At 43.0% G+C, this 20934-nt stretch overlaps 1 protein-coding gene across 1 annotated transcript in view; it reads left to right on the top strand.

Moving 5' to 3' along the window:
* The window catches only part of LOC139411904 (glutamate receptor ionotropic, delta-2-like), a 275808-nt gene that overhangs the window by 227439 nt on the left and 27435 nt on the right, over positions 1–20934 (top strand). The window contains exon 12 of the mRNA XM_071158656.1: positions 20107–20273. Within this exon, the coding sequence (XP_071014757.1) occupies positions 20107–20273 (167 nt within the window). The remainder of the gene's footprint in view (positions 1–20106; positions 20274–20934) is intronic.

Raw genomic sequence — 20934 nt, 5'->3', positions numbered from 1 at the left:
AAACATTACCTTGCTTGACCATGCTGTAGGTCATGTAACGGGCTCTGTATTCCTCCCTTGACATTGTTTTGTTTTGTTCAGCGGCAGTCTAATATTTTGCTATTAAATCTGCAGTGGCGAGACAATGACACATGGCATTTCAGGAACCCCCTTTGAGGAACTAGCAGCGATGTGATTTCAACCGACTCGTGCCAAATAGTGTGCGTTTAAAGCAGACAATATTTTAATTATGTCACTCTTGCAACTTCTCAGTGGTTTAAGTAATAAATTAAAAAAAGGAAAACATAATGGGTTCATGCAGTGGTTAAACTCTACTTCCTTTTTCAAATCAATAGCCAAATCCTCTTCAGTAAAACTCATAGTTCCTCTGCCGTTTGGCTCAGATTATGTCAGATTATGTGCTCCTGTTCTTTGTTGGGTGTTAAAGAGACAGTCAAATTTATTTTTTTACCCTTAATGTAAATTATCTAAAAACGCGTAAACTCAGATTTTCATATTCACATATGCCGTAGTTTAGACCCTACATTACAACATGTAAGAGTGTTGTGTTGCACCCACAATCAGTTGAGACACAACATGCTCTTGAATACAGGGTGGGTGTCATTTCAATCATAGACATAGAATTCATAGAATGGACCTATCTATCTATCTATCTGCAATTTAGCTGGTTCAAATTTGACATTTAAATTGAATTGACATTTTTACTTCTAATTATTACCACAAAGATGGCCGGCGGTCCAACCTCTGAATAAATCGTTAAGTCTGGTGAATTCAAATGTAAAGCAATATTTTCCCCTGACAAAAGTGTTTCCCTCTGAAATGCAGGAGGTGGCTACCCTGCTGCAAGGAAGTGGGAGGCTTATGCTGCCATGTTACATTAGACTTGTGAGGTTCATTCCTGGGCCAGGCTTCTTCTGTTAAATTACTTTGAAGGGAGCGCTGGCAAACAAAAAGGCATTTTCACCAATCCATAATTGTGTTTACTCCACTCTCCCCAGCATGCATCATACATAAGGCCCTCACAAACTTTTACAGATGCACCACTGAGAGCATCCTGTCAGGTTGTATCACCGCCTGGTACGGCAACTGCACTGTCCGCAACTGCAGGGCTCTCGAGAGGGTGGTGCGGTCAGCCCAACGCATCATCGTCACTCGCCGGCTTCCACTCAGTACCCTGCCCTGAACCTTAGTCACTGTTACTAGCCGGCTACCACCCGGTACTCTACCCTGAACCTTAGTCACTGTTACTAGCCGGCTACCACCCGGTACCCTGCCCTGAACCTTAGTCACTGTTACTAGCCGGCTACCACCCGGTACCCTGCCCTGAACCTTAGTCACTGTTACTAGCCGGCTACCACCCGGTACCCTGCCCTGAACCTTAGTCACTGTTACTAGCCGGCTACCACCCGGTACCCTGCCCTGAACCTTAGTCACTGTTACTAGCCGGCTACCACCCGGTACCCTGCCCTGAACCTTAGTCACTGTTACTAGCCGTCTACCACCCGGTACTCTACCCTGAACCTTAGTCACTGTTACTAGCCGGCTACCACCCGGTACCCTGCCCTGAACCTTAGTCACTGTTACTAGCCGGCTACCACCCGGTACTCTACCCTGAACCTTAGTCACTGTTACTAGCCGGCTACCACCCGGTACTCTACCCTGAACCTTAGAGACTGCTGCCCTATGTACATAGAGTCATTGAACAGTTGTCACTCTAATAATGTTTACGTTCTGTTTTACCCACTTTAGATGTATATACTGTATTCTAGTCACGGCTCATCCTATATTTATTTATTTCACCTTTATTTAACCAGGTAGGCAAGTTGAGAACAAGTTCTCATTTACAATTGCGACCTGGCCAAGATAAAGCAAAGCAGTTCGACACATACAACAACACAGAGTTACACATGGAGTAAAACAAACATACAGTCAATAATACAGTAGAAAAATAAGTCTATATACAATGTGAGCAAATTAGGTGAGATAAGGGAGGTAAAGGCAATAGAAAGGCCATGGTGACAAAGTAAATACAATATAGCAAGTAAAACACTGGAATGGTAGATTTGCAGTGGAAGAATGTACAAGGTAGAGATAGAAATAATGGGGTGCAAAAGAGCAAAATAAATAAATACAGTAGGGGAGAGGTAGTTGTTTGGGCTAAATTATAGATAGGCTATGTACATGTGCAGTAATCTGTGAGCTGCTCTGACAGCTGGTGCTTAAAGCTAGTGAGGGAGATAAGTGTTTCCAGTTTCAGAGATTTTTGGAGAGGCGGCCACAGGAAGAATTGGTTTTGGGGGTCAAATCAAATAAATGTATTTATATAGCCCTTCGTACATCAGCTGATATCTCAAAGGGCTGTACAGAAACCCAGCCTAAAACCCCAAACAGCAAGCAATGCAGGTGTTGAAGCAAGTTGGCTAGGAAAAACTCCCTAGAAAGGCCAAAACCTAGGAAGAAACCTAGAGAGGAGGGGTGGCCAGTCCTCTTCTGGCTGTGCCGGGTGGAGATTATAACAGAACGTGGCCAAGATGTTCAAATGTTCATAGATGACCAGCATGGTCAGATAATAGGCCTGGGACAGGTAGCACGTCCGGTGAACAGGTCAGGATTCCATAGCCACAGGCAGAACAGTTGAAACTGGAGCAGCAGCACGGCCAGGTGGACTGGGGACAGCAAGGAGTCATCATGCCAGGTAGTCCTGAGGCATGGTCCTAGGGCTCAGGTCCACCGAGAGAGAGAAAGAAAGAGAGAATTAGAGAGAGCATACGTAAATTCACACAGGACACCGGATAAGACAGGAGAAGTACTCCAGATATAACAAACTGACTCTAGCCCCCACATAAACTACTGCAGCATAAATACTGGAGGCTGAGACAGGAGGGGTCAAGAGACACTGTGGCCCATCCGATGATACCCCCGGACAGGGCCAAACAGGAAGGATATAACCCCACCCACTTTGCCAAAGCACAGCCCCCACACCACTAGAGGGATATCTTCAACCACCAACTTACCATCCTGAGACAAGGCCGAGTATAGCCCACAAAGATCTCCACCGCGGTACAACCCAAGGGGGGGGGGGGGGGGGCGCGCTAACCCAGACAGGAAGATCACATCAGTGACTCAACCCACTCAAGTGACTCAACCCTCTCCGGACGGCATGAAAGAGCACCAGTAAGCCAGTCCCTGTAATAGGGTTAGAGGCAGAGAATCCCAGTGGAGAGAGGGGAACCGGCCAGGCAGAGACAGCAAGGGCAGTTCGTTGCTCCAGAGCCTTTCCGTTCACCTTCACACTCCTAGGCCAGACTACACTCAATCATATGAGCCACTGAAGAGATGAGTCTTCAGTAAAGACTTAAAGGTTGAGACCGAGTTTGCATCACTCACATGGGTAGGCAGACCATTCCATAAAAATGGAGCTCTATAGGAGAAAGCCCTGCCTCCAGATGTTTGCTTAGAAATTCTAGGGACAATTAGGAGGTCTGGGTCTTGTGACCGTAGCGTACGTGTAGGTATGTACGGCAGGACCAAATCAGAGAGATAGGTAGGAGCAAGCCCATGTAATGCTTTGTAGGTTAGCAGTAAAACCTTGAAATCAGCCCTTGACTTGACAGGAAGCCAGTGTAGGGAGGCTAGCACTGGAGTAATATGATCAATTTTTTCTAGTAGCCGTATTTAGCACTAGCTGAATTTGATATTTTTCTTAGTGCTTTATCCGGGTAGCCGGAAAGTAGAGCATTGCAGTAGTCTAACCTAGAAGTAACAAAAGCATGGATGCATTTTTCTGCATCATTTTTGGACAGAAAGTTACTGATTTTTGCAATGTTACGTAGATGGAGAAAAGCTGCCCTTGAAACACTCTTGATATGTTTGTCAAAAGAGAGATCGGGGTCCAGAGTAACGCCGAGGTCCTTCACAGTTTTATTTGAGAAGACTGTACAACCATTAAGATTAATTGTCAGATTCAACAGAAGATATCTTTGTTTCTTGGGACCTAGAACAAGCATCTCTGTTTTGTCCGAGTTTAAAAGTATAAAGTTTGCAGCCATCCATTTCCTTATGTCTGAAACACAGGCTTCTAGCGAGGGCAATTTTGGGGCTTCACCATGTTTCATTGAAATGTACAGATGTGTGTCATCCGCATAGCAGTGAAAGTTAACATTATGTTTTCGAATGACATCCCCCAAGAGGTAAAATATATAGTGAAAACAATAGTGGTCCTAAAACCTTGAGGAACATCGAAATGTACAGTTTATATGTCAGAGGACAAACCATTCACAGAGACAAACTGATATCTTTCCGACAGATAAGATCTAAACCAGGCCAGAACTTGTTTGGGTTTCCAATCTCTCCAATCTCTTCTGGTGAACAGAGAGATATACCTGCTGGAGCACGTGCTACAGGTGGGTGCTGCTATGGTGACCAGCGAGCTGAGATAAGGGGGGACTTTACCTAGCAGGGCCTTGTAGATGACCTGGAGCCAGTGGGTTTGGTGACGAGTAGGAAGCGAGGGCCAGCCAATGAGAGCGTACTGGTCGCAGTGGTGGGTAGTGTTTGGCGCTTTGGTGACAAAACGGATGGCACTGTTATAGACTGCATCCAATTTATTGAGTAGGGTATTGGAGGCTATTTTGTAAATGACATCGCCGAAGTCGAGTGTAATATTTGTGTTGTGGAGAAATGACCAGGTAGGAAACGGGAGTACAGTTAGTTTTCATTTAGTCAAAACCCCTCGTGCTCTACAGTTCCCGGCACCCTAGTGTGCATGTGCATTTCCTATTAGGTGTAGTAACGTAACACTGCCGTAATACATTACTGCCTAGTAACAGCATAGTATCTAATATAAACAGATGTAGATCACAGATACTACATCGAGGATCGGCAGGATGGTCAGTTTTACTAGGGTATGTTTGGCAGCATGAGTGAAGGATGCTTTGTTGCGAAATAGGAAACCAATTCTAGATTTAACTTTGGATTGGAGATGTTTGATGCGAGTCTGGAAGGAGAGTTTACAGTCTAACCAAACACCTAGGTATTTGTAGTTGTCCACATATTCTAAGTCAGAACCGTCCAGAGTAGTGATGTTGGACTGGCGGGCAGGTGCAGGCAACGATCGGTTGTAGAGCATGCATTTAGTTTTACTTGCATTTAAGAGCAATTGGAGTCCACGGAAGGAGAGTTGTATGGCATTGAAGCTCGTCTGGAGGGTTTTTAACACAGTGTCCAAAGAAGGGCCAGAAGTATACAGAATGGTGTCGTCTGCGTAGAGGTGGATCAGAGACTCACCAGCAGCAAGAGCGACATCATTGATGTATACAGAGGAGAGAGTCCGCCAAAGATTTGAACATTGTGGCACCCCCATAGAGACTGCCAGAGACCCAGACAACAGGCCCTCCGATTTGACACACTGAACTCTATCAGAGAGTTCAGAGAGTTGGTGAACCAGGCAAGGCAATCATTTGAGAAACTAAGGCTATCGAGTCTGCCGATGACGATGTGGTGATTGACAGAGTCGAAAGACTTGGCCAGGTCAATGAATATGGCTGCACAGTATTGTTTCTTATCGATGGTGGTTAAGATATTGTTTATGACCTTGAGCATGGCTGAGGTGCACCCATGACCGTGGCTGAGGTGCACCCATGACCAGCTCTGAAACCAGATTGCATAGCGGAGAAGGTGCGGTGGTATTCTGTTTGTTGACTTGGCTTTCGAAGACCTTAGAAAGGCAGGTTAGGATAGATATAGGTCTGTAGCAGTTTGGGTCAAGAGTTTCCCCCCCTTTGAAGAGGGGGATGACCGCAGCTGCTTTCCGATCTTTGGGAATCTCAGACGACACGAAATAGAGGTATATATATAACTACTGCTGTACACCTTTGTCTATTCATACTGTCCATACTGTCTATACACACCATTATATACATATGTACAGTGGTTTTAAATTGTTGACTCTGACGTTGCATGTTCTGATATTTCTTAATTTCTTTCTTTACATGTTTTGGATTATGTGTATATTGTGTTGTATTGCTAGGTAGCATTACACTGTTGGAGCTAGAAACACACGCATATCACTGCACCTGCAATAACATCTGCTGGTAATCTCCTGGGTATTTCATCTGAATCTCTACCCAGCATGCACCACACTGTAGCTGGTTGTCTCCTGGGTCTGAATCTCTACCCAGAATGCACCACACTGTAGCTGGTAGTCTCCTGGGTATTTCATCTGAATCTCTACCCAGCATGCAACACACTGTAGCTGGTAGTCTCCTGGGTATTTCATCTGAATCTCTACCCAGCATGCACCACACTGTAGCTGGTAGTCTCCTGGTTCTGAATCTCTACCCAGCATGCACCATACTGTAGCCGGTAGACTCCTGGGTATTTCATCTGAATCTCTACCCAGCATGCAACACACTGTAGCTGGTAGTCTCCTGGGTATTTCATCTGAATCTCTACCCAGCATGCACCACACTGTAGCTGGTAGTCTCCTGGGTCTGAATCTCTACCCAGCATGCACCATACTGTAGCTGGTAGTCTCCTGCGTATTTAATCTGAATCTCTACCCAGCATGCACCACACTGTAGCTGGTAGTCTCCTGGTTCTGAATCTCTACCCAGCATGCACCATACTGTAGCCGGTAGACTCCTGGGTATTTCATCTGAATCTCTACCCAGCATGCACCATACTGTAGCAGATAGTCTCCTGCGTATTTAATCTGAATCTCTACCCAGCATGCACCACACTGTAGCTGGTAGTCTCCTGATTCTGAATCTCTACCCAGCATGCACCATACTGTAGCCGGTAGACTCCTGGGTATTTCATCTGAATCTCTACCCAGCATGCACCATACTGTAGCAGATAGTCTCCTGCGTATTTAATCTGAATCCATTCATTGTTACTGCATATTTTAAAAGACATACTGTTGAAACAACTGAGCAGGATTTCATTATGAATACATTTATTTTTATTTTTTTAATGGAAATGTTTTATATATTTATATATTTTATATATATTTTAGTTCTAGCCCAGTGATCTGTCCTGGACTGTTTCTCCAACATCTGTTTCTAATTATTCTGGGTTCTGTTATCAGATATCCGTCTTTGGGAATTGCTTCACAGATTTGCATATAGTTAGTGATAGACTATTAATCGTTTTTTTTTTTTTCCTGAGGAAGCAAAGAGAAGTAATGACAGCTCAAGGCTAATTAAAGCTACAATCCTTAGTTCAAACAATATTTTATTTTTTTACCCTACCTCTGTTTTGGTATAAAGATGAGGGATGGGCCTGAAATCTTTTTACCACTTTCAAATTCAAATCAAATCAAAGTTTATTTGTCACGTGCGCCAAATACAACAGTGAAATACTTACTTCCAGGCTCTAACCAATCGTGCAAAAAAAGGTATTAGGTGAACAATAGGTAAGTAAAGAAATAAAAACAATGGTAAAAAGACAGTGAAAAACAGTAGCGAGGCTATAAACAGTAGCGAGGCTATATACAGTAGCGAGACTATATACAGTAGCGAGGCTATATACAGTAGCGAGACTATATACAGTAGCGAGACTATAAAAGTAGCGAGACTATATAAGGTAGTGAGGCTATATACAGTAGTGAGACTGTAAAAGTAGTGAGACTATATACAGTAGCGAGACTATATACAGTAGCGAGACTACATACAGTAGCGAGACTACATACAGTAGCGAGTCTATAAAAGTAGCAAGACTATGTACAGTAGCGAGACTATATACAGTAGCGAGACTATATACAGTAGCGAGACTATAAAAGTAGAGAGACTGTAAAAGTAGCGAGACTATATACAGTAGTGAGACTGTAAAAGTAGCGAGACTATATACAGTAGCGAGACTACATACAGTAGCGAGACTATATACAGTAGCGAGACTATATACAGTAGCGAGACTACATACAGTAGCGAGACTATGTACAGTAGCGAGACTATATACAGTAGCGAGACTATAAAAGTAGAGAGACTGTAAAAGTAGCGAGACTATATACAGTAGTGAGACTGTAAAAGTAGCGAGACTATATACAGTAGCGAGACTACATACAGTAGCGAGACTATATACAGTAGCGAGACTATAAAAGTAGAGAGACTGTAAAAGTAGCGAGACTATATACAGTAGTGAGACTGTAAAAGTAGCGAGACTATATACAGTAGCGAGACTACATACAGTAGCGAGACTACATACAGTAGCGAGACTATAAAAGTAGCGAGACTATATACAGTAGCGAGACTATATACAGTAGCGAGACTATAAAAGTAGCGAGACTATATACAGTAGCGAGACTATAAAAGTAGCGAGGCTACATACAGACACCGGTTAGTCGGGCTGATTGAGGTAGTATGTACATGTAGATATGGTGACTATGCATATATGATGAACAGAGAGTAGCAGTAGCGTAAAGAGGGGTTGGCAGGTGGTGGGTGGCGGGACACAATGCAGATATCCCGGTTAGCCAATGTGCGGGAGCACTGGTTGGTCGGGCCAATTGAGGTAATATGTACATATGTACATAAATGTTTTGAATGAATGCATCTGTTACCCCAGGAAATCTTAAGTCTTATTACATACAGCTGGGAGGAACTATTGGATATAAGAGTAATGTCAACTTACCAACATTATGACCAGGAATATGACTTTCCCGAAGCGGATCCTCTCTTTGGTCCACCACCCAGGACAATGGATCGGATCCCAGCATGCGACCCAAAACAATGGCACCACAGATGGGGCAGACAGAGCGGTCTTCGGTCAGGCTCCGTAGACGGGCACATCCCTCACCGCTCCTGAGTATACTACTCACCAATGTCCAGTCTCTTGACAAGATTGTAACATTCTCTGTTTCACGGAAACATGGCTCACTCGGAATACGTTATCAGAGTTGGTACAGCCACCTGGCTCTTTGCCTGGGAATTTAACAAGGCTAATCTGAAAACAAGGCTCCCTAAATTGTATCAGCATATCGAATGCGCGACCCGGGTAGGCAAAATTCTGGATCATTGTTACTCTAACTTCTGCGACGCATACAAAGCCCTCCCTCACCCTCCTTTCGGCAAATCTGACCACGACTCAATTTTGTTGCTCCCAGCCTTTTGACAGAAACATAAACAGGAAACTCCCATGCTCAGGTCTGGTCCGACCAATCTGATTTCACACTTCAAGATTGCTTCAATCATGTGGACTGGGATATGTTCCAGATAACCTCAGACAACAACATTGATGTATACGCTGATTCAGTGAGAGAGTTTATTAGTAAGTGCATTGGTGATGTTGTACCCACGGTGACTAATTAAACTTTCCCCAACCAGAAACCGTGGATTGATGGCAGCATTCGCGCAAAACTGAAAGCGCGAACCATTGCTTTTAATCAAGGCAAGGTGACCGGAAACATGAACGAATACAAACAGTGTAGCTATGTGTTGCCTCTGCGTACACAACGCGGACAAACTGAAATGGTCCACCCACACAGACAGTGAAGAAGGTGCAACAGCGCCTCTTCAACCTCAGGAGGCTGAAGAAATTTGGCTTGTCACCAAAAACACTCACAAACTTTTACAGATGCACAATCGAGAGCATCCTGTCGGGCTGTATCACCACCTGGTACGGCAATTGCTCCTCCCACAACCGTAAGGCTTTCCAGAGGGTAGTGAGGTCTGCACAACGCATCACCGGGGACAAACTACCTGCCCTCCAGGACACCTACACCACCAAAAAGATCATCAAGGACAACAACCACCACCCGAGCCACTGCCTCTTCACCCCCCTATCATCCAGAAGGCGAGGTCAGTACAGGTGCATCAAAGCAGGGACCGAGAGACTGAAAAACAGTTCTCAAGGCCATCAGACTGTTAAACAGCCATCACTAACATTGAGTGGCTGCTGCCAACATACTGACTCAAATCTCTAGCCACTTTAGAATTGGACGTAATAAATGTATCACTAGTCACTGTAAACAATGCCACTTTATATAATGTTTACATACCCTACATTACTCATCTCATATGTATATACTGTACTCTATACCATCTACTGCATCTTGCCTATGCCGTTCTGCCATCGCTCAGCAATATATTTATATGTACATATTCTTATTCATTCCTTTACACTTGTGTGTAAAAGGTAGTAGTTGTGAAATTGTTAGATTACTTATTAGATATTACTGCATAGTCGGAACTAGAAGCACAAGCATTTCGCTACACTCGCTTTAACATCTGCTAACCATGTGTATGTGAACAATAAAATTGGTCGGGCCAATTGAGGTAGTATGTACATGAACGTATAGTTAAAGTGACTATGCATATAAGATAAACAGAGAGTAGCAGCAGCATAAAAGAGGGGTTGGAGGGGGGGGGGGGGCGCACAATGCAAATAGTCCGGGTAGCCATTTGTTTACCTGTTCAGGAGTCTTATGGCTTGGGTGTAGAAACTTTTGAGAAGCCTTTTTGGCTTCGGTACCTCTTGCCATGCGGCAGTAGAAAGAACAGTCTATGACTGGGGTGGCTGGGGTCTTTGACAATTTTTAGGGCCTTCCTCTGACACCGCCTGGTTTAGATGTCCTGGATGGCAGGCAGCTTTGCCCCAGTGATGTACTGGGCCGTACGCACTACCCTCTGAAGTGCCTTGTGGTCTGAGGTCGAGCAATTGCCGTACCAGGCAGTGATGCAACCAGTCAGGATACTCTCGATGTTGCAGCTGTAGAACATTTTGAGAATCTGAGGACCCATGACAAATCTTTTTAGTTTCCTGTGGGGGAATAGGCTTTATCGTGCCCTCTTCACGACTGTCTTGGTGTGTTTGGACCATTCTAGTTTGTTGTTGATGTGAACACCAAGGACCTTGAAGCTCTCAACCTGCTCCACTACAGCCCCGTCGATTAGAATGGGGGCGTGCTTGGTCTTCCTTTTCCTGTAGTCAATCATCACAATCATCTCCTTAGTCTTGGTTACGTTGAAGGATAGGTTGTTATTCTGGCACGACCCGGCCAGGTCTCTGACCTCCTCCCTATAGGCTGTCTCGTCATTGTCGGTGATCAGGCCTACCACTGTTGTGTCATCTGCAAATTAATGATGGTGTTGGAGTCGTTAGAATCCCACACCTTGAAAGCGGCAGCTCTGCCCTTTAGCTCAGTGCGAATGTTGCCTGTAATCCATGGCTTCTGGTTGGGGTATGTACGTACAGTCACTGTTGGGACAACGTCCTCGATGCACTTATTGATAAAGCCAGTGACTGATGTGGTGTGCTCCTCAATGCCATCGGAAGAATTCCGGAACATGTTCCAGTCTGTGATCGCAAAACAGTCCTGTAGTTTAGCATCTGACCACTTTTTTATAGACCGAGTCACTGGTGCTTCCTGCTTTCATTTTTGCTTGTAAGCAGGAATCAGGGGGATAGAATTGTGGTCGGATTTACCAAATGGAGGGCGAGGGAGAGCTATGTACGCGTCTCTGTATGTGGAGTACAGGTGATCTACAATTTTCTTCCCTCTGGTTGCACATTTAACATGTTGATAGAAATTTGGTAGAACTGATTTAAGTTTCCCTACATTGAAGTCTCCGGCCACAAGGAGCGCCGCCTCTGGGTGAATGGTTTCCTGTTTGCTTATTTCCTTATACAGCTGACTGAGTGCTGTCTTTGTGCCAGCATCCGTCTGTGGTGGTAAATAAACAGCCACGGAAAGTATAGCTGAAAACTCTCTAGGCAAGTAGTGTGGTCTGCAATTTATCACAATATACTTTACTTCAGGTGAGCAAAATTTAGAGACTTCCTTAGATTTCGTGCACCAGCTGTTGTTCATAGACAGAGCAATGGATGCAAAGACTGAACATCCATTATAATTTTGAAGCTATACCGTGTTTGTTTACTTTTAAGTTTTTAACAAACACTGGAGGAAAACAAGTTTGGGTTCTGATGAGGTACGACAGTTGAACTAAGCTCATGAGGCATAAGTTATATTCTTCAAAAATCAATGGGCATATATAGTATCATTAATTTATAAGTCCAAAATGTATGTAGCAACTGCAGATTCTAGTTTAATTAAGGTGCAAAACAAACAGCTGAGAAGAAATTGTCACATATGGTACCGGTCTGTCACCATTGTTACTGCCAGCAGCATACCACCCAGCATACCACTGCTGGCTTGCTTCTGAAGCTAAGCAGGGTTGGTCCTGGTCAGTCCCTGGATGGGAGAACAGATGCTGCTGGAAGTGGTGTTGGAGGGCCAGTAGGAAGCACTCTTTCCTCTGGTCTAAAAAAATATCCCAATGCCTGAGGGCAGTGATTGGGGACACTGCCCTGTGTAGGGTGCTGTCTTTCGGGTGGGACGTCAAACAGGTGTCCTGACTCTCTGCGGTCATTAAAGATCCCACTTATCGTAAAGGTAGGGGTGTTAACCCCGGTGTCCTGGCTAAATTCCCATTCTAGCCATCAAACCATCAAGGTCACCTAATAATCCCCAGTTTACAATTGGCTCATTCATCCCCCTTCTCTCCCCTGTAACTATTCCCCAGGTTGTTGCTGCAAATGAGAATGTGTTCTCAGTCAACTTACCTGGTAAAATAACAGATAAATAAATAATAAATAAATACTGTCAAGCGCACATGCAATTGTGGGTATGCCACCTGTGTGCCAACTCATGCCCACCACTGTGATAGAGGTGCTGTTGGGAAAGACTATCTTCACGGAGCCCAAAGACCAACCATAGTGCAGAATGATCAGAGAAAAACTCACTGTGGTTTTATCACAAAATGCTTCCTGATTCCTTGAAAACAAACAAATGCATGGAGGGAGAGAGAGAGTGGGGGAGCGTGAGGCATCTGAACAGATGCAGAGAGCCTGGAGAGGGAGCTGGAAGGCGGCGAGGGACTTTTAGAGAGGAAGCTCTGTCAGTGCAAACAGAAGGTTGGGGAGTGGGAGGGAGACAGAGGGAGAGAGAGAGTATAAGAGGAGGCTGAGGAGCAGAGGGAGGAGTGATGTTAATTGATTGTGCATCGGGACACGGGAACTTTCACACATTCCTTTTCATCTTCTTCCCTCTCTCTCCTCTCTACTGCTCCCTAGCCATCCCCTGTGTATCCACGTGTCCTAGAGGAGACCTAACTATCACTAGAGGGTGGTGGAGGTGCCGAGGGATGCTCCGTCAGTAATCTAAGATAGTTTGAGCTTTTTCTGTAATAATTTGAGAGAGAGGGAGAGAGAGAAAGAGAGAAAGAGAGAAAGAGAGAAAGAGAGAAAGAGAGAAAGAGACATATGTTTCCCATGCCAATAAAGCCATGGAATTTAATTTAATTGAGAAAGAAAGGTTGTTGGTATTTGAGACCAACAATACAGGTATTAAAGGTCTCTGAGACCAGGTAGACCAAGGCTGCCTTGGTCTGTCTCAGGTAGCCCTGGTCTCTCTCAGGAAGCCTTGGTCTCTCTCAGGAAGCCTTGGTCTCTCTCAGGAAGCCTTGGTCTGTCTCAGGTAGCCTTGGTCTCTCTCAGGTAGCCTTGGTCTTCATTAGGTAGCCTTGGTCTTCATTAGGTAGCCTTGGTCTTCCTCAGGAAGCCTTGGTCTGTGACTGACCTGGTCTTCCTCAGGTACCCTTTGTCTGTCTCAGGTAGCCATGTTCTTCCTCAGGTAGCCTTGGTCTTCATTAGGTAGCCTTGGTCTTCATTAGGTAGCCTTGGTCTTCATTAGGTAGCCTTGGTGTTACGAATCCCTTTTTGCCCGACAGTCTAGGGGGGATGGTAATGAGACCCGTAACATAACTCATGCAAATTATAATAGTGACAAAGTAAAAGTGTGAACGAAATAACCAGGACAACTGAAATCTACCGTCAAACTCAAGGTTTATTTATAAGCACACGGTAATGGGGGGGAGCAGGAAAAGGGGCTGAGCTGGACCCAAGGAAAGAAACAATAAGCATCAAAAACACCCCTAAGCTAGACTAGCCTATTTCAACAACAGCTAACTAACTAACCAAAAATACAGTGGGTGGTCCGCCCAGTTCTAACTAGTGTTTTTAACAAAGTTCACCTACGGGTAGTGTATGCCCATGGGCGACTTGTCTTGGTTTCCCCTTTTCCCACCAGCAATCAAACACAAACACCATAACCAAAAACAATACTCACAGGGGATGACAAAGTGCTATGGAGGTGCTCAAACAAAAGAGAGGTTAATACATAAAGAGAGTGAAACAGAGAGAGCTACATACATGGCATTTACAGAGAGATTGAGCTCTAGAGCAAACAACTGATGGGGTTTTTAAACCAAGAAAAAGGAACTGTGATAGGGTAGGAAACAGGAGGAGGTGTGTCTTCTGATTGTTGATTGGATTGGTGACTGATTGGGGAGTGATGATTTTCACCTGTGAGGGGAGAAGGAGAGAAAAGAAACACACACACACAGGATACACACACAGGATACTTGTATCCGTAACACTTGGTCTGTCTCAGGTAGCCTTGTTCTTCCTCAGGTAGCCTTGGTCTATGACTGACCTGGTTTTCCTCAGGTAGTCTGACCTTCTACTGACCTGGGATGGTATCCATAACGCATCAAAAAAGGTCTTAGGAATCTGGTTAAAACCTGTTTTAAGACGAAAAGAACTCCCAGTTCAGAGTAGGATTTAGGATGATGTGAAGGTACTGCCCAGACAAACTCTGAGACAGGAATAAAATCAACTCAGCTGGTGTTCTTGACAATTTGAGGTACCGCAAAGGAAAGATAGTGATGACACTTATTGACATTGTTGTAAATTGGGGAATAACAAATCCTGATGAGGCATAACCAGACTGTGAACTCTATAGCACTCTTCAGACAACCTCAGTGAATGTGACTGTACATCAAATGTGGAAATGTCCACATGACATAATCAATTTGCCTACTCTTAATTATTGTCTAATACTGTATGTTGGCATGCATAACATTTTTTTTAACCAATTCTGATGGTTGTAAAAAGCGGAATTTTGACAACAATTACCATTATATCAACACACTCGTCACTCCTGTTTAACAACCCTAAATCTCTTTGGCACAGTAGGCATTACAGTAGGCATTACAGTAGACATTACAGTAGGCATTACAGTAGACATTACAGTAGACATTACAGTAGGCATTACAGTAGGCATTACAGTAGACATTACAGTAGGCATTACAGTAGACATTACAGTAGGCATTACAGTAGGCATTACAGTAGACATTACAGTAGACATTACAGTAGGCATTACAGTAGACATTACAGTGGACATTACAGTAGGCATTACAGTAGACATTACAGTAGGCATTACAGTAGACATTACAGTAGACATTACAGTAGGCATTACAGTAGGCATTACAGTAGACATTACAGTAGGCATTACAGTAGGCATTACAGTGGACATTACAGTAGGCATTACAGTAGGCATTACAGTAGACATTACAGTAGGCATTACAGTAGGCATTACAGTAGGCATTACAGTAGGCATTACAGTAGACATTACAGTAGGCATTACAGTAGGCATTACAGTAGACATTACAGTAGGCATTACAGTAGGCATCGAGTCACTTGCCGATAACATTGCATACAACGTATTAAAGGTCTCTGATTTTCATTGAACGCAACATAACATAAGCCCTAGATTCCTTCAGTTGCTCAACTTTTAAGGATGCCAAACTTAGACATTTCTTTACTAATGTGATTTTGTACTCCAAATGGATAACTTGAAATAACATGATGTAATAATAAATTAAAAAATGGTTATAAGTATTTAGGAATATCATATTGAAATATGCCTCCTGTGAAATCATTGTCAAAGTGCGAGAGATACTGTTGCATGTAGATCTAGATTATTTACGGATGGATTATATTGACATATCAAAATATTATTTCAACAACCTCAACCACTGACTCCCTGCATTTTTCTAGTATCAAGATGCCTGTTGATAACTCTTAACTGGTTATGACAGCACATGAGGTCTCCTAAATATCTGTCGACTTGGTGTGTCTCTTATGACTAAAGAGGTTTCATGCATAGCTTTTATTTGCCCCATGAGAGTAGGAGTAAAACGTCTCTATTGTTAATATTTACGATCCATTTTCTACTCTGAGACGGTTGGTGGATACGGGCCTGGTCCGCCTCAGGTATCCTGACCTGAAAACACAACGTAGAAAAAGCAGTTGCTTTGCACCCACATTGTGTAAATACGTAACCTTAACTCTAACCTTAACGCTAACCCTAACGTTAATCCCAATCCTAACCCTAACCTTAACCTTAACGCTAACCCTAACGTTAATCCCAATCCTAACCCCAACCTTAACCGTAACTCTAACCTTAACGCTAACCCTAACGTTAATCCCAATCCTAACCCCAACCTTAACCGTAACTCTAACCTTAACGCTAACCCTAACGTTAATCCCAATCCTAACCTTAACCGTAACTCTAACCCTAACGTTAATCCCAATCCTAACCCCAAACTTAACCGTAACTCTAACCTTAACGCTAACCCTAACGTTAATCCCAATCCTAACCTTAACCGTAACTCTAACCTTAACTCTAACCCTAACGTTAATCCCAATCCTAACCCTAACCTTAACCGTAACTCTAACCTTAACGCTAACCCTAACGTTAATCCCAATCCTAACCCTAACCTTAACCGTAACTCTAACCTTAACGCTAACCCTAACGTTAATCCCAATCCTAACCCTAACCTTAACCGTAACTCTAACCTTAACGCTAACCCTAATGTTAATTCTAACCCTAACCTTAACCATAACTCTAACCCTAACGTTAATCCCCTAAATCTGCCACAGGTTCATCAACCCTTGATTCCAGTAATTCTCATTGTTAACCTTTGGAACCCTCTACTTTACACACGCCTATGACAGATTTGTACATAATGTCAACATACTTGTTTGAATACTCCACTCATGCAGTCGCTGTGAGTTCCTCCCTTTGTGACTCTCTACCAGTTGTGTGCTGCCACAGAATCATTTGAGATAGCCCAGACATGAAGAACAAAGCACAAGCATTAACCACCATTTTAGAGAGTTAAAACCCTAAATATGAGCCCCTTCTAATGAACTTTAAACTGATTGAGAGAAAATACCACTTTAGGTATGTGTGAGGACTTTAATCATGAGGCAAGATTGGAAAACATGCCCTTCAGTGTTTCAGTCTTTTGAAGTCTGCTAGAGAAGATGATCTGAACAAGCCACAAAGAAGTCTGAGTCAGAAATAGCACCCTTCCTTATCTAGTGGACTACTTTTGACCAGAGCCCTATAGCATTTGGGACACACATAGCTCTAGCCTGTTCTCCCACGTCTTCTGTCTGATATTTGGCACCATGGTAGTTCTTATAAATGATTAAAAAATGTGTAATTAAATGAGGATCTCCTCATTTAAGCTGAGTGTGAAGCCTCTAAATCCTCTACAACGTTAGCGCTTGAAATAATGAGCGCTTGAAATAATTTACGGGTACAGTAATCACAACCAGTTAACAAACTAAAACATAAAGGGGGGAGTTCGACGATTTGCAAATTAAATTGCTAGTGTGTTAGACTTGATTTTGATCTACAGCGTTTATTAACCCCAAACTTGAGATTTATTTGGTTTGTTGTACCTTTAATGTAATTGACTTTCCCCCTATGTATTCTGTCCACAATGTAGACCCTGACATCGGTGTAAGCTACAGTATCATGTGTTGGAAATTGCGAAAGGAAGGGCATTTGTGTTAATTAAGCATTAAACACTCTGTATGCTCACGTCACGGTAATTACAACTCAGATTCGAGGCCATCACCTGCTTTTAAATGATGATGCGAAATTAAAAACGCTGTACAACCAATGACAACAAACATATTTCACGTAAACGACATTAAGCTACCCCAGCGTACCCCAGGGGAATGGATGGACGACTTTAATTTCACGATTACGGATCTAGTGAGTAGTGCAGTCATATTTCCGAGAAAAGACAATGATGTGATTAGGATTCACCGGGTGCCCGGTGTTTGACGACAATGCCTTTTAATAATTATCAGGGCCCTTCTGATTGCCATGGCTCCAGGCAGGCTGCTCTCGCTCCATACGGAAAGACGTATCTCACTGCTTTTCCTCTCATCATGCGCCACCACTAAACCACTACCTGACTTCTACCCTTCAACTCCTGTTCCCTCTCTCTTTTTTTCTATGTTTCTACTAGTCTATTTATAGTTGTTTTTCTTGGAATCGCATCAATAAGGCGAGGACTTTGTGGTACCTGCTTGTTTTTTACACTTCCGTGCTCTCCTCTGAAAATGGTTTGGTAATCAATAGGAATCTCGACATTTCTTCCCTGCCCTTGCGCAGTAGATGTTTGACATTATAAGGGATAAGAACGACCATATAAACATTTTAAAGGACTTAAAGTGATCATGAAAGGAAATGTTTTGTTACATTTTTTAATGATGTCATGTGATGAAGTAGATCAACTTTCACGAGACACTTTCAAGGACATTTCTCACATGTGGAGGAAATTATACACTATAAATGTTTCCGAAGGATTCCGCCCCATTCTTGACTGAACCTTCCTATTTAGATCACCCATTATTATATCATTAGTTTAAAATGGGTTTTGGGTCATTGCAGATAATATCATCATCAACCGTGTATTCCATTATAATAGCCTTCTCTCAAAAACAAAGAAACACTCATCAAGTGTTGAGAAAAGAGGGCACAAGAGACAGGGAGGAGATAAGAGACATTTCAAGGGGTAAAAATGCCATAAAAGCATATTTGAACAAGGAGACACATCTTACTAGGTCACATCTGTCTTGCATGTGACAACCATTAAATAGAATAGAATACAAAATAAAATATAATTGCTTTTATTTTTCCCAGAGGGAAACGTCAGTACATGCAGAAAGATTTTGTGCCATTGTGTTTCTGTTGAATTTTGTTGAGTACATAAATCCAAAAATTGTTCATTCTGATCCCATAAAACTCCTTGCTGGCTATGATTGACTAGTAGCCTCAACAACCACTGTGTATGCTTGTGGTCAGATGTCATCTTAACTTCCAAGCCAGTAGAACTGATGGACCCAACATCATTTTCTTGGAAGCAAATCTGTAAGACCCTGTGATATAATGGGGTGACAGTGTGGTTAAGAGTGTTGGACTTGTAACCGAAAGGTAAAAATCTGTCGTTTTGTCCCTGAATTGAAAATAAGAATTTGTTCTTAACTGACTTTCAAGTTAAATAAAGGTAAAATAGTAAATAAAAAATAAAGGGAATCCAGGAGAAGGAATATACTGCTTACCAAATGGCCCCCTATTCCCTATACAGTGCACTCAAAAGTAGTGCCCTATCAAAGGTATAGGGTACCATTTGGGATGTACCCATAGGGTAGCTGTCTGATTTCCTCGTCTCAGGGTCTACTGTTTGAGCCAAATCACCAAATAAGAGTATTTCATATTCAGAAATGGGCAATCACGTTGAACCCCGTCCAGACACAGACTGGTGTCAGGTGCCTGAAAATCTCATTACAGTTAATGATACGTCAGAGTCCAAATACAGTTCTGTCCCAATGGGCCCTGGTCAAAAGTAGTGCACTGTATAGGGAATAGGGTGCCATTTGGAACACAGGCTATTTTAACCTAGACTTCCCCCCTTGAAACAGATGAAAGGGCTGACATAGTGTGTGATGAATACTAAGCTATAACATGCACTCGCTACAGCTTCAAATTAAAATAACATATTATATTCCAATTACAGGGCAACTTAATCATGTATGTTTTCTTTTAGATTTTATTGATTGATTTGTCAGGGACCATGTACAATTAAAACAAGAAAAAAAATCCTGACCTTGACTACTGTGGAAAATGCAAACACTGACCCAAGATCAGCGTCTAGGGGCAACACTTCACCCTACTCCACAGTGCATATGACACAATTAGTCACGGTTAATGTTCATGTTCAATCATGTAACTATCTCTCTACCCGAGTGTCAACATATAGTTTGTATAGTGTTATGTGTTTCTATATCTGTTTCTAATCATAGAAATAGAATTACAAGAAAGGGCGTAGCCCATCAGAACACAGCAGTTTGACCCTCGTGAATACACTCAGTAGTTTTATGTCTGTGTTTTTACTTTTCTCTCAGGTGAAGTACGGGCGTTTTGCCTTTGTGTGGGATTCGGCGGTGCTGGAGTACATGGCCATCAACGACGAGGACTGCTCCTTCTACACTGTGGGGAGCAATGCACCAGATCGGGGCTACGGCTTCGCCATGCAGCACGGCAGTCCATACAGGGACATCTTCTCCCAGAGGTACAGAATTAAGCAGGGGCGCAACTTTGGTTTTAGAAGTGGGGGGGGACATCATATACAGCTCTGGAAAAAATGAAGAGACCACTGCAAAATGATCAGTTTCTCTAGATTTACTATTTATAGGTATGTGTTTGGGTAAAATGAACATTTTTGTTTTAGTCTATAAACTACTGACAACATTTCTCCCAAATTCCAAATAAAAATATTGTCATTTAGAGCATTTATTTGCAGAAAAGTGGTCAAAATAATAAAAACTATCCAGTGTTGTCAGACCTCGAATAATTGCCATTTTAGCATAGAAATCTTGGTGGGGCAAAAAAATAAATAATTGTGGGATGCATGCCAGCAAAGCCATTACACAAAACAATACATTAGTTGCACTTTAATGGTGACAAACGATACCCACAATTGTTCTGGCATATATAAAGCTGTTCCTGTAAGAACTGATGCTGGAGTAGAGAGGCAGGTACGGAGATTGAACATTTAACATTGCCACAGACATGGAACAAGACAGGAACAGCGTCAGAACCGGGTAGCACAATGACATACGACAATTAATGCAAAAGTGGGGAACAGAGCTGGGGAACAGACAGTTATAGGGGAGGTAACATCAGAAGTGTTTGAGTCCAGATGAGTCCAATGAATTGTGGATGCGCGTGAT

The sequence above is a fragment of the Oncorhynchus clarkii genome, chromosome 6 (genome assembly GCF_045791955.1).
Source record: "Oncorhynchus clarkii lewisi isolate Uvic-CL-2024 chromosome 6, UVic_Ocla_1.0, whole genome shotgun sequence".
Lineage (NCBI taxonomy): Eukaryota > Metazoa > Chordata > Actinopteri > Salmoniformes > Salmonidae > Oncorhynchus > Oncorhynchus clarkii.
The sequence above is the reverse complement of the archived record's forward strand: the minus strand, read 5'-3'. Positions and strand labels throughout refer to the sequence as shown.